The sequence below is a fragment of the Oryzias melastigma genome, linkage group LG3 (genome assembly GCF_002922805.2).
Source record: "Oryzias melastigma strain HK-1 linkage group LG3, ASM292280v2, whole genome shotgun sequence".
In the NCBI taxonomy this organism is placed as follows: Eukaryota; Metazoa; Chordata; class Actinopteri; order Beloniformes; family Adrianichthyidae; genus Oryzias; species Oryzias melastigma.
The window spans coordinates 11,660,073-11,674,980 of record NC_050514.1 but is presented as its reverse complement, the minus strand read 5'-3'; the positions used below and the strand labels follow the sequence as shown (position 1 = coordinate 11,674,980).

The following is a 14,908-nucleotide window of genomic DNA, read 5'->3' as shown; positions in this document are numbered from 1 at the left end:
TGTAAATTGTTGAAGTCATTACAATGATTTTAACAAGGCTTTCAATTGCTTCTTTTTCTCACCAGCCTCCAGTAGTCTAAAGGCAGCAACAATTAATACTTTAAGACCTACTCTGATGAAAATTGTGTATTTGGTGTTTTTAACATGTTCTTGTGGAGCTTTTGTCATGATGGCGCAAATATATGAAGAAAATTAGGCTTAAAGTTGCATCTCTTATGATTTATTTATACAGATTGTTTTCAATCAGGAGTAGACTAAAAAAAAAAATGAGCAAAGAAAAAAAAATATGCATTGGATACTGTGTGTGAGATAACCTACTCAAAAATCCAAAATCCGTTTACAACTTTTAATTAATCAAATCAACCAACATCCCAAAATGCCTAAGAAAAACCTAGCAATAGTCAATAAAGGAACATATTACTGCACCCAAAAACACAATTTAAGCAGATAACAAAAAAGGGAAACATGTATACAAGAGGAATTTCCCTATATTTTTGCAACAGACCCCAAAAACCTACAGTAAACACATTTAAATTTATGATATAATTGACACTATCTGTATATACATGTTATTGACATTTCTAGGCTATGAGCCAAAACATCAGCTAACAAAGACAGACACTGTGACATGTATCACAGACAGATGTATTCATGCAACAACAGCAACATCTGCTGTCCATGCAGCTAGCAAGGTCTCCTTGGGCAATATGGGATTTAGTGATTTGTCCACTTCATCACTTTTTGACATGGGATTGGAAAGCGCCATGGCCTAGCCTGTGATTAGAAGTTGATTTGTTTTCGGTGAAAAGTTTTCTTTTCCGTTTCCCTCATCTACCCTGATTTCCCTAAACACATTGAACCATTCTTCTATTTGAACCAGAGATTTGCCAGAAAAACAACAGACAACTTTTTAGCATTTAGAATCTTAATATAAAACCACTGAGACAGACTGGCGACCTGTCCAGGGTGTACCCCGCCTTCGCCCTTCAGTAGCCGGGATAGGCTCCGGCACCCCCGCGACCCCGAAAGGGACAAAGCGGTTAAGAAGATGGATGGATGGATGAATATAAAACCATTTAACTTTATGTTTACTCCTGAAAACAGGCAAATCTACCTGAATCTCTGTGGATTTTATAGCTTTGATGAATTTAAAATGAAGCCCTTTTTTTCAAAATTTTTACTTAAAAATGTAAAATTGTGACTTTTTTGCCTAAGAATTCCTGTTAACGTATTGTATTTATATATATATATAAAAAAATCTCAGATTCTTAAGAGAAATAATTAAATAAGTAGTTCTAAAACTTCACTTTGTATTGTGTTAAAAAACAGTTCTCATCTTTAATGTTGGTGGGTAAAATTTGACCCATGATTTAATTCAACCTGTAAATACTTAAAACCCCAAAGCGTTATCCATTTTTTATTTTATTTTATTTCATTTTATTATTATTATTATTTTTTTTTTTTTTGCTGTAGCACAAGTTATCCAAGGTATAAACTGACCAATCAGACGCCTCAATAAGACAATTACCATAGAAATGTAGACTAAGATAAACATGAACCAATCACAGCTTACTGAGGATGTCAGATTTCAACATGGTGATGGACATATTATGGAAAAATGGTGACTGAATTGACTTCTTTTGGTTAGAACCGAGAGTAAGTCATTTTCTGTGGGTGATGTCTAACTCGCTCTGTCCAGTTCTCTTATTCAGTGAATGATCATACCCATAGAAACATGTATTAAAAATGTTTTTAGACCTTTTATTGTACAACTTACTAAGTTTTGATGACAAAAACTGTTCCATTTCACAAATCATATTTCACTATAGCGGTTAAATTAGTTAATGAGACAGATAGTCTAATTAATAATATTAGAGTAGCGGGGGCTGCACAGTGGCGCAGTGGTTAGCGCTCTTGCCTCACAGCGAGAAGGCCCCGGTTTGACTCCCGGCTGGGACCTTTCTGTGTGGAGTTCGCATGTTGTCCCCGTGCATGCGTGGGTTTTCACCGGGGACTCTGGCTTCCTCCCACCATCCAAAAACATGCTTCATAGGTTAATTGGTGACTAAATTGCCCTTAGGTGTGAATGTGTGAGTGTATGAGTGTGATTGAGGCCCTGTGACAGACTGGCGACCTGTCCAGGGTGTACCCCGCCTTCGCCCATCAGCAGCCGGGATAGGCTCCGGCACCCCCGCGACCCCGAACGGGACAAAGGGGTTAAGAAATGGACTTAACCCCCAAAAATCTTTGATTTATTTATTGATCTTTATTTAACCAGGATAATCATAATGAGATTTTAAACCTCTTTTGCAAGAGAGTCCTGGCCAACAGGCAGCCACAGTTGGTTAAAAATACAGTAAAACATTGAGGCAATAAAACATGTAAAACACTGATACATTTAAACAATACACCAAAAATAATGAAAAGCTTGCAGATTTGTATTCTTTTTTTAATTTTTAACACTAGATATGTGTGTTTTTAGTATGCAAGAATCATAGTGATTGTCATAGGGTGTCTGTGTTTCAGTATTCTACAAGAATGTCTGAGTTTACAAGGGATAGGAGTGGTGAAGGTGGCCTGTGTGTGTTGGGGCACATTTTAGTCATATTTGATCCGCAAAGCAACATACAACTTTTAAGGGATGCATTCAACACCTAATCTCATCGAATAATTGACCCATAACACCACAAATGTCATTTTTGAGACATTTTGAATTGACTAAAATGGTGAAAATGTATCTTTTGCCATTCAATAGTTAAGTCTGAAGTAAAAGAAACGTTATGTGCAGTGAGATTCACGGCTGGTGAGGCACTGACATCATCAGTCAGATTTTCAAACATTGAAACCTACAGAGTAATATTCGCTATTTGACTGACAATGAGTTAAAGTGTGCTGTTTAAAATTGCATTAGACTTTCTTCTTTCTTTTACAAAGTGTAGCATAGCAAAAATATATATATATATTGTTGACTTACTGTAACTTATAAATGAAGCAGATGAAACACCTGTTTGTAGAAGTCTCCCTTTTCTTTTTCACAGTTTTATGTCTCAGTGGAGGTGACTGCCAGTGACGGGTCTCCATAAATTCCTGAGTTTAACTAGACACATAATCCTCCATTTAGAAACTGATGCTAAACATTTTTAAAAACTATTTGGACGCCTGCACTTGACTTGCTACTGCTAACTATTACATTAGCCGCGGTGCCACAATCTCCGGGCTCACGAGCGCCCTCTGCCTTGAGGCATGCGTACTGCGGTAAGGCAGCTAAGTACTCTTAGTATTTTTAAGCGAATTTTTAGTGGATAAAACGACTAAATGAGTCACAATGTCATGTAATGAGTCAGATTTGTAGAAATAAAAAGTAAATAAAAACAAAGCATCTTTTATGATTAAAGACCAAAACAGTACCTCGCATGCATCAGCTGCAGCTCCAGTCAGTGTGTGCGGCACAGGGCAGCACGGGCTGCTGATGCCTCCCGCCAATTCTTGAAGAGACTCAAAAAGAAAATTGCCACTTTTTTTTTTTTTTTTTTAAACTAAAGAAACGTTGAGGACCCCCCAAAAATTTAAACATAGAATAGAACTGTCTGAAAAACATTATTTGATTCTATTTTTAATAATGAAAAATATACTGATCTTAATGTATTTGGCTAGTGAAGTACAGCCTTACTTGCCTCCCCTTACTACACTTCACTGCTTGTACAGATCAATTTTGATCCAAATACAAAATTTAATCAAATTTTGACCACTTTTCATACTTTCAGCAGAACACAAAACATCAAAATAAAGGATTAAATGAATGCTAGCTCTTCTAATGTTCACCTATTGTAAAATAAACAAGTTTCAGAGAAATGCTTAAAGTTCAAACATAATCTTTATTAAAACAATGAAAGTAAAATGGCCCTGTAACCAACCCCAGAAAATAACAGGTCTGAGAATATCAATCTTTACATGCAAAAGAGACATAACCAAACATTTTAAGTTAAAAACACAACTCCCACTGAGGCTTACTTGTGTCAAGTAATGTGCAAGACTGGAATGCAATCATACCAGAATTGCAATGGCATTATACTCGCATAAAACTTAAAACACATAAAAGGAAAAAGAAGCACCTAAAGATCAAAAGATATAAGAATAATTTACAAACAGCTCTTCTATTGTACACTCCAAATAAAAGAAAATCCAATGAAAATTCTCTACAGTTAAATATTTTAGGAGGTCACAAGGTAGAATTGTCCTTCTGTTTGGAAAAGACGCAGTCGTAAATCAGTTATTCTAATACAGCATTGCATGGTCCCCAGAAGATATCACCAACATTACACATAGTTCAATTTCCTTTTTACTGTAAAGAACATTTACATGCTATTTTATCAAAAGTATAGTATAGAAATAAAAATGTATTTACAATGTCATCCTTGGCCATATTTAGTCCTACAGAAATAGTTTCCCCCTATACAACAATAGTCACAGACAAGTTTATCCAAAAACCTGAAATCAAGCCAAATGGGATTGAGGTTTGTTCTTATTGTTTCATCTCTTCTCAAAGGTCTTCAATCTCAAATGACTGGTGTGGAGCTGAAGACATTGCAGATTATTCTGAAGAACTTAGAAAGTTCTAAAATGTAGTAGACATCATTTCATTATTTTTTTTAGTAGTTGTGATGTAGATCAATAAAAGTAATCATCTGCATACCCAGTGAATGCAAGATAAAGGAGTTGGTTTTAATGCATATCTTCTGGATAGTCTTACTCTTGCCCTGCTTGATGACCTCTAAAGTTGCAAAGATGATGGTAGCCATCACTGTGTTAGCGCTGACCTCTACGATCGTCATAACGGCGGTCATCATCATAGCGGCGGTCGTCATCGTAGCGCTCATTGCGATCACTGTATTTGTCACGGCGGTCGCTGTAGTCGCTACGTTGGTCATCAAAGTCACGACGATCGTCATAGTCCCTGCGGCGGTTATCATAGTCACTGCGGCGGTCGTCATAATGGCGGTCGTCATAGTCACTGCGGCGGTCGTCATAGTCACTGCGACGGTCGTCATAGTGGCGGTCGTCATTGCGCTCACTCCTATCCTCATATTTATCCCGCCGCTCTGCGGGGCCTCTGGAATCACTATAACCTCGTGTGCTCTCTTCTCCGTCAGGGCGGCGTGTTTCATCATTCCCCTCTGGATCTTTGTCCTTGTACTCCTCAAGACTTCTGCAAATTAGATTAACAATGGTTAGATATTCTAGTAAAATAATACGAAATAGGAAAAAAAAAGCTGTAGCAACACTGAAAACTAACTAAAAAAAAACTACTGAATTTGTGCAGCACAAGTACAAAAGTTAATTTATTTCTGTTCTCTAATGTCAGTGGTCTTTAATTATGGTTATGAAGATGTATAGCTTTGAGCCAGGTACCAGCACAGACAAGGAAAATGAAGACATTGATGGATCGATTTCTCTGCAAGTGGATGCATCGGAATAGTAGCAGAGCAGAGAGACATCAGCCCACCCGTGGCAGTTTTTGCGTCATAAACCTGAGTTTTTTCACACCCCTTGTTTTATTTGCTCCCGATTAAAACGCAATTTGAATTAATAAATACTCAGAAAGACTATTTTAATCTTAAATTAAAAATACATGTCCATAATGAGAAAAATGCCACATGAAGATGTTAAAAACATGATTTTCATTGGAGTATAGATCTTTAAGTTGTTTTAGCTTATCTTTAGTCTAAACCTTTCCAACAGTCAGGTTTTAATGTCTTGGCCGTGGCTCAGTCATAGGGCGGTCAACTTCTGAAGATTGTGAGTTCGATTCCCGCCTTGCCCGCCCATGTGTCAAAGTGTCCTTGGGCAAGACACTGAACCCCGAATTGCCTCTGGTGGAAGGTGTTCGGCAGCAGAGCCACCACCAGTGTGTGAATGGGTGAATGGGTCTGTGACTGTGCAGCGCTTTGAGCCCTCGAAGGAGGGTAGAAGGTGCTATACAAGTATACGCCATTTACCATTCAAGAGCTAGGATCAAGAAATAAGGAAATTATTATTACAATGAGTCAAAATCCTCTTACTTCAACCTCTTGATAAAAGAAAACCTTGATTTAGGACTAAAAACTACTCAAATTGCTTTGTAATTTTTGGTTTCACTTTAAGGAAGTTATTTTAAAGAGGCTCTACCAGGAAAATTCTACTTTGTGAGGTTTTAAATGCATTTTACTGTTCATTTCTCACTATAAAGAACTCCAAAATGGCATTTTGATCCTTTCATGTATTTAAGAGTAATCCTTTAAAAACCTCCACTGTCTGCAGCAGCCCCTCCCATTCCCACGGAAACGAGCGGATGGATACGTGCTGACGTAAGATCGATGCCAACAGCTCCCTCCAGGAAGAGTCTGCTCTGATAGCTCCGCCCCCAGTGTCACATAACATTCAATTTCTCCTCTGAGCTTACAATGATCAGCAAAAAACCTTCATTTTAGATGCAGAATACTGTATATCTTCCAGTTGTGTCCTGTCTTCAATAAATTCCAGCTCAAACAGGTGTTTGATAGTTTACACCCGGCGCACCTTTAAGACGCCCCCCCCCAAACCCTGGTGCGGCCCAGCCGTGCAGAAGTCATGTTGTGAATCAGTGATGAGATGGCCAAGCCTACTAAAAGCAGATATATCGTATGTGCATCCATCTTTGAAGAAGTTTGGATTATTTTTGTGGGAGGAATGCGGAGACAGGGATTTCACTGGAATGACGTCAGGAAGTGGACTGCAGCAGCAGTGCAGCCACAAGCAGCAGAGGCGGAGCTACAGGAATCAAGTCGTTTTACTTCCGGGTAGGAAAATACTCATGAAATATAACTACTATTTCATAAATAATTTGTTTCTTGGCGGCCCAAATGTAGTATATGATCATATAAATGGATATAGTTCACTCTGAAAGGCTTAAGAAAATCATGGTAGGGCCCTTTTAAAGTTCAATTAATACTAACTAAACAGGCATTCATCGTCATTATTTTGTAAACAAAAAGTTTGATTCATATTCCAAGAATAAGTGCTAGTTTTAGATGTTGTGGAGATTTTTCAAGATGGCAAAACCTGTAATGAGAATATTATCGTCTTGTTCCCATTTTGTTCCAAAATGAGAAATTTCCACATATCACACTAATTTTTTGTAACTGTGATCACAATGAACTACAATTAGGTGAGGGAAACTCAAAAAAATACAAGAGCTGGGGATCGATAATTTCCAGAAACAATTCGATTCGATTACCTAGAGCCTGGATCAGCATGATTTCCATTTTTTTTTTTCAATTCTTTCAATCCTCTAAATTCAAATCATTTCAATTTTGAGTTTACACATTTATACATGTTTGTTTAGAAATACATAAACAATCTATTATATGTTTTGAATATATTTATATTAATCTGATACAGTTCACATACTGTAAAGTTTACCAATGAAATAATGAGATTGTTATTAGCATACAGTGTTACATTTATTCTCAAAAGGAGAAGTTCTAACAAAAATGTGCAGATAATTTACATTGTAAACGTTGTTCTGCGTCTTCGGGAAGACGTTTCACTTTAGCCACTGGGTGGCAATCGCGCTATAGAAGTACACCTTATTCCAGAAGAAGAAGAAAAAATGAGCAAAAAAACTGTGTTTGTAGACCACAAATGGTTACTTTAAATAAAAATGTCCTTAAAAGAGTTTGTAAAATTCATGCCTGTGAGTTTATAAAGATGTTCATTTAGTCAACAATGTATGCTTGGGTCGATCTGGTGTTGACATTAGCCGTCCTATTCCATTAAAAATTAGCATCAAAGTAGCAGACCTGAGCTTTATGTGCTAAATCGATCTATATTTTCATTAACCGATTATTGCTCTATTAAGCGGCAGTGGCTCAGGTGGTAGAGCGGGTCGGCCAATGATCGAAGGATAGGCGGTTTGATTCCGGCTCCCGCCAGCCAAGTGTCGTTGTGTCCTTGGGCAAGGCACTTAACCCTACTTGCCTCCAATGCGTATGAATGTTCCGGTGATGGTCAGAGGGGCCGTAGGCGCGTACTGGCAGCCACGCCTCTGTCAGCCTGCCCCAGGGCAGCTGTGGCTACAGTAGTAGTTCACCAATCACCAAGTATGAATGAGGTGTGAATGAATAATGGATACACAATGTAAGCGCTTTGAGCGTCTGGAAAAGCGCAGATAAATCCAATCCATTATTATTATTAAGCTAAAAAAAAAGCTTAAATCAATTCAAATCGCTTAATCATTTTTTTTTATCAACACAAACCTAAAAAATACAATGAAATTGCTTATAACTAGTACAAAAAAATACTTGTTATTGGGCTGTACAACACTCATTTTTACCAGTTATATTTTCTCTAGTATTTTTCCCTTTTTAAATACTTGTGTGGAATCATTGTTTCTAGATTGTGATATCTTATTAAGAGATTTCTTAAGTAAAAATACTTGTACTACTCTTTAGTAATTATTTTCTTAAAATCTATGTTCTTTTACTATTTTTTAGGCTGCTTCTTTTTGTGATGCAGAGAAATGGAGAAGTCAAATCAACATTTGAAACAACTTATTAAATTTAAATAAAAAATAATCTGATAATTTAGGTATTATTGCAAGAAAGTAATGATGCTCTGTTTTCAATCAAGAAAAAAGTAACACTGTTTTTTAAATCTACATTAGCCTTGCAGCATAGACCACCTGAACCCTATAGGTCCAAGATCATATCTGTGTCCAAGACAAAGATGCACATCCTAAAATTGTGGAGACCCCTCTTTTGCCATTAAAGGTACAAATGTTGAAGTGTGTGAATAGATTTAACATTACCCCATCTGATGGCCTTCCTCCTGTTTTTTCTTTCGGTAGCGGCAGCAGCAACAAATGACGATCACGAGTAGAATCAAAAAGGCAGCAACTCCACCAATGATTCCTGCAGTACTGCCAATGTTCATGGATGCTACAAGATCGAAGGACATTAAGAGTGAAAGTACAAGAGACAGATACCAGTTTTGTTAAACTATTGCAAATAGGCATTTCCTAAAATGAAATTAAAATCAAAAGACAACATACGTGGCATGATTGAGACCGTCATGTTGCATGTAGCAGTGCCAACTTTGTTGGTGGAAGTGCAGATGTAGAATCCCGACGTGTCTCTGCTGATGTTAAAAAGACTTAAAACACCCCCCTCTGCAATGGACAGAATGAACATGTAAGTAACAGTTTCCTTTTTTGAATAAACATTGCTTTCTTTTCATTTTTAGTTTTACATAAAGAACATGTTAAACTCTTTCTAATTTAGTTTGTTTAGACAGTGCTGTTTTATTTTGAAAAAGTTTTACAGTCGGCCTAGAATACAGAACAAATGAGTCTACGTTATTACTTCCTATGAAGTACAAGTAGCTGTAAATGTCAGCGATGTTCAAATTTTGTCAACAAAGTTGAAGTTCAATGCAAATATCATACATCACATTTTGCTAGACAGCGCTTTTCCTTTTCTTTCTCATAACCTTGCTGTGGGGAAACAATGCTGTCATGAAAGTTAGGGACATGTAAGGTTCCCTAGAATTACCAAGTCTTGACTTGAAGGATGACAAAGAAGTGAGTACTTTTCCACAAACGGTAAGCTCCGATGTTAGCAGAGTGCCAATCTCACCATAATCACAGCCGTAGCTGTTCCAGACAAGAGCGTAAATCTTGTTCACCAGCACTTACTGACAGTAGATTTGGGGTCTAGAGGACGAAGATTGTTCTGAACATCATGACTTTGCCATTTATATGCGGGAGCGGGAGAAGCTTCTTTAGACAAACAGGTGAGATTGATGTTCTGGCCGTACTCAGTCTTTCCCTCCACCTTACAGATGGGTTCAGATGGAGCCACTTAGGAAAAAGAATAAAAAAACACATGTTCTTTAGGAATCAAGTGACAAGAACAAATTTGCCAAAATGCATCAATATTAAAGTATTATATTTTTGGAGTTTACTAACTTGAAGCAAATAACCGTTAGACCAAATTTATGGTATACCATCATTCAAAAATATCTACCTTGAAAATAGTATCATCCTTATGATATGGAAGTCTGTAAACTCCCACTCAAATCCATCTTGGTTTATTGTAAAGACATTCTCGATGGTCTTTTAATTATGATTGCGCAGCTTAAGGCCCAAATCTAAAAACCTGAGTCATTTTCTAGGACTTAGTTTCTGCAGAAATTTATTGAAAAGTTGTATTCCATCATCCTGTTTACACTCTCTCCACTGGCCTACAGCCCCAACATAACATTACCAGTGCAACAAAAATGGTGAGCAATATTGAAGCAATCCATTCATATAGTTAGAGTTGGATACCAGCTCAGATGAAGAAAACAAGAACATACATGGATCTAGGGGTCTACAAGTGGATGCATCAGAATGAAGCTGACTGGTTTCACGTCACAAACAAGCTCTTTTTTTCAAACTGATTTTTTTCATCTGGTCTTAATTCTTAATGATTTCAATAAAGAAATACTCAGATACATAGTTTTAAGCTTAATTTTCTTTAAATGCCACATGAACATGTTAAAAACGGATAAAATACAATTTTCTTTAGAGTGTGTCTTTAAGCAAGTCAAAATGAAAATATTTTTGTGCAGAAATCATTTCAATGCATGGTGTTGTAGCGTAAGGGCTTCAAATTAAAAGCAGATGAGTCGTTTTTAGAGAAGTACTTAGTTCCGCTTGACTAATTGTGTTAGAAAACAAATTGCTGATTTTGTGTCATTTGTTTGATTTTGAGTTTATAGACTGCCTTTCTGCTCTTCCAACAACCAACTGTCTATGTGAGAGTGAGAAGACTTACCCAAAACCACCAAATTTGCTGTATCCACATTCTTGCCTGTTGTATCCCTTTGAATCTGGGCAGTACACTCATAGGTCGTGCTGTCTTCTAGTTTGAGGAAATTGATGAGAAGGTCAGCCTTGCCCTTCAGAAAATCCACATTGAGGGAAAACCGATTTGGATCAAATCCTGCTGACAAATCATAGCTATTGTCGGGATAATAGAAGGTCAAAATTGTTTCCTGTTGGAAAATTAAGACAAGTTTAAACTTACAATAAACACATTTCTGTCTATATACTTATATTGTTTTAATACTTACAAACGGAACATTGGGATCCGTGGAATCTGTGGGCCTCCTGGACCAGGTGATGACACCTGATTTTGGGGGTTGGACTGTTGTTGTAAATGTACAGGGTATTGTGGTGTTGCGATCTCTGGCAACCTCGTACGTTGACTGAGGAATGTCCACATTAATGGCTTCAACATGTAACCACACTGTTAGGACAAAAAACAAAAGTCATTAATAAATATAGGGCATATGGATTTCAAGCAATAATTTGAATGTTATGCTAGGAGAGTAAATATTACATTAAAACAAGTTAGATATCTAAGTTTATGATACAATAAATAACAAGATTTGTGGTGTAAAATATATATTTTGTTAATTTATCTTATTAAAAAAAATCAGAAATAGTTACAAGAAACAGAGAGCATAAAACATTTTTTGAAGTTCTGGGTGCTCGAACGGGCGTGGCCGATTCTTTGTCGAAGTGTATCAAAAAACAAGAACATTTTCAACAGCCTACTTACCTACACACAGAAGCACAAAGGTAAGCATGCTCCTCTTCATAGCGAAGGTTGTAGTTCATTCAACCAAATTCAACTTGCTCCTCTATTTTTTGAGCACTTATTTCATTAAAAAAGAAGAAGAACCGAAAACACCTTGACTCAATGCGGCGTCGAAACTCCTTCGTGAGATGCGCCTGCTCCCCGCCGCCACACCTGTGATGATTGACTGCGTCTGCAGCCAATCACCGTGCATGTCGTTACTCGGGTGAGTCACTTTTCCCGCCCATCAAACATGTTTCTTCGTGTCCCGTCAAAAGCTGCCTCTGACTCTCCTTGATCACCCAGCAGGAAAATTCTCAGTAACAATAAGAAAAAGAAAACAGAGTTGTTGGAACGAGCGCAGGTACTTGACTTTATTACTTAGTTTGTATAAAAAAGAAGTGAGGCATTAATTCTGCTGCAGTCAGTGTTCTGACATTTTTTTTCTTATGACAAACTGGTTTGACGAGATACATGAGCAGATGCAGATCAACACAAGGGGAAAAAACAGAGTTGTGTCGGAGTCATATTACACTTCCGGTAAAAAAAAAAGCAAAAAATGCCAGACAGACTTTAAAAGTAGAGAAAAACTTGAACAATTAATGTATTTGTTTTCTTTTTAAAATTCTATTTGTTATTGGATGTTTTATAAACGCTTGGGACTAAGTAGTGGACTTATATTTGAAGGTTATTTAATAGCAAGTAGCTGAAGAACCATGTACTTTGGGAAATAAATTGAATACTTAAGACTAAATCAGAATATTTTAAGTTCATACTATAGATAGTATGTAAAATTTAAACTTCAAGTATACAGCCTCATTTTTTGTATACACTAAGTATACTAGTAGTATAAAGTCCCGCTCCAATTATTATTTTTTTTAATCTATTGTAAAAGAGCTCTCAGATTCTTTTAATTATGATAATGGGATTAATAGACCCTTTTCACATGACGTCACACATCAATTTATTGGTCAAACAGAATTCAGTTGTCAGCTTTGCCGTTCTAAATCCAAACACCGGAAGCCACTGTTCGCCTTTTCGGCCCTGTCGCCATTTTGCCTGAAATAAAGTGACAAGGGTCTATTGACAACATCAGAAATAACTGTGTTGTTTTCTAGGACATAGTTCCAGCAGTAGTTCATCATACATTTTTCTCTGAGTTGTGGGCGGGACTGTTGGCGGGGTGTAAGCCTGCGCTCATTACCCTTCATCCTTCCTCCTCTAGCTCACACCACCTCACAACCTCAACATGACATTACCTGTGCAGCAAGAAATGGCGGACAATATCAAAGTTATCCACTTCTTCAGTTTTGAGCCAGATGCCAGCTCAGATGAGAAAAACAAAGATATTAATAGATCTATTTGTCTGCAGGTGGATCTCAATTGGAGTGTAGTAGGGTGCTTTTACTGCCGACTGTAGGTACAAGCTTTTTCAAATAGTATTTTTTCATCTGCTCCTGATTCACAATCATTTGAGTAAAGAAATACTCAAAAAAGCACATTTTATAGTAATTTTCTTTGTGTCTACCACCATGAGAAAAATGCTACAAAAACATGTTACAAACACCAATCGCACAATTTTCATTGGAGTGAGTTGTGAAGTGCTTTTTATGCTAAGGGAAGATAGTCCAGTTTGTTTTAAAGTGACCCTGAAGACCCATAACAGAAATAGTATTTTTTTAAATTTTTGACATGTTCTTGTAGCATTTTTGTCATGATAGAGGACCTATATAAATTAGTTTACAATTAAAACTGTGTTTCTGAGTATTTCTTAAATCAAATCATGTTGAATCAGAAAACTGAATGCTTGAAAATGCTGAGACTAATGACGCAGCCACTGAAATGGGCGTGCCAAAGTCTCCCCTCCACCTTCACGCACCTTGGGCCACTTACACTTAGGTACGCGAGTTATGATCAACGTAAAACACTCGTGCTGTAGCAAATTGCAATTCTGGATAAAAACTGTACCATTGGATTGATCTAAAAATTGCTCTTTGCTATTTTTGTGCCGTTAATGTTAACTTAAGGCTATAAGCTCAAGCGTGAGCGCACAAACAGCGCTCTCACCGAAGGGGCGGGGTGTCAACAGTCCCACCCACAACCCAGAATTGTCTTTCTAATGAGATACTGCCCTGTGCATAAAATATGTCTTAAAAAAGACAAAGGATTTTGTACTTTGGCTAAAAACAACAGAATCATAATAAACGGTCACTGGTAACGATTTTATGATAGACAAGAATATGATACGATAGATAAGATTAACTTTAGTTGCAGTTTAGTATGCAAAAACATACAAAAGACATAAATACCCTCATTAAAAAAAGAGTGTTTTACTTACAGTAAACAGTTGTACCAGTGTTTCCACAGCTGTGATGAATATTGTAAATGCAATGTTGGTAAGAAATAAAATTATTATATTTACAGACTCACTTAGGCGACACATACATTTATACATTTGATTTCTTAAAACAGTCTGCAGTGTGCTGACTTCGGAGGACACAATGGGATTTTAAATTACGATTCATTAAATTAATTCTTAAAAACCTAAAGTTTTCAACAGATTAATGTAAACACAGTGAGGAATAACAGGTTTGCTCCACTAACAAATGTCCTGTCTGTCAGTGAGGCTGCTCCTCTGATTGGAAATAGAAGTGTGTTTGAGTGGCCGAGGCCTCCTGAGTATACTTATGGCTCTTTAACAGATGTCACAGTGTCCTGGGGCATTATTTTTAAAAGGTGATACGGACAAAAAAAAAAGAAAATTTGTGTCAAATATGTGTATGAATCTCCTGAAAGCAAAAGTGTGCACAAACTTTCACCATGCTAGACAGCCTTGTACAAAATAGGTCTAAAGAGGTGGTAGAATGGTTGACATGTTTCTGGACAAAAAAACAAAAAAACATAACAGTTTCACAACTTCATGTGCATCACTTTATGACTGTCTGTAAAAATGTTGATACAAGTCTGTAAATCAAATCAACTTTATTTATACTCAACTTTATTTATGCGCTTCTCATACATACATGCGTAGCTCGAAGTGCCTTACAATTAAAAACAGAAAAGAAAAGGTTGAAAGCAAATAAATAAAATGTATGTAGATAAATAAATGAAAAGCAAAATTAAATTCATAGAATAGATAAAATACAAAAATGATTTGTAATATATTTTTGTATTTTATCTATTCTATGAATTAAAAAAAAAAATTAAACCTATTTTTAAACTTTAACTTATTTTTTATTTCTCTGTATGACTGGAGCAGGAGCTTGGTT

At 36.7% G+C, this 14,908-nt stretch overlaps 1 protein-coding gene across 1 annotated transcript; it reads right to left on the bottom strand.

The window, feature by feature from the left end:
• Positions 1–3,855: 3,855 nt before the first annotated feature.
• On the bottom strand, positions 3,856–12,177 carry LOC112161260 (cell surface A33 antigen). The gene is made up of 7 exons (XM_024296324.2): positions 11,622–12,177; positions 11,131–11,306; positions 10,833–11,052; positions 9,710–9,874; positions 9,068–9,184; positions 8,825–8,954; positions 3,856–5,206 (listed from the first exon to the last, which is right to left on the bottom strand). The coding sequence occupies exons 1-7, from the start codon at positions 11,659–11,661 to the stop codon at positions 4,807–4,809; spliced, it is 1,248 nt and encodes a 415-aa protein (XP_024152092.1). The 5' UTR covers positions 11,662–12,177; the 3' UTR covers positions 3,856–4,806.
• Between the last annotated feature and the right edge of the window lie 2,731 nt (positions 12,178–14,908).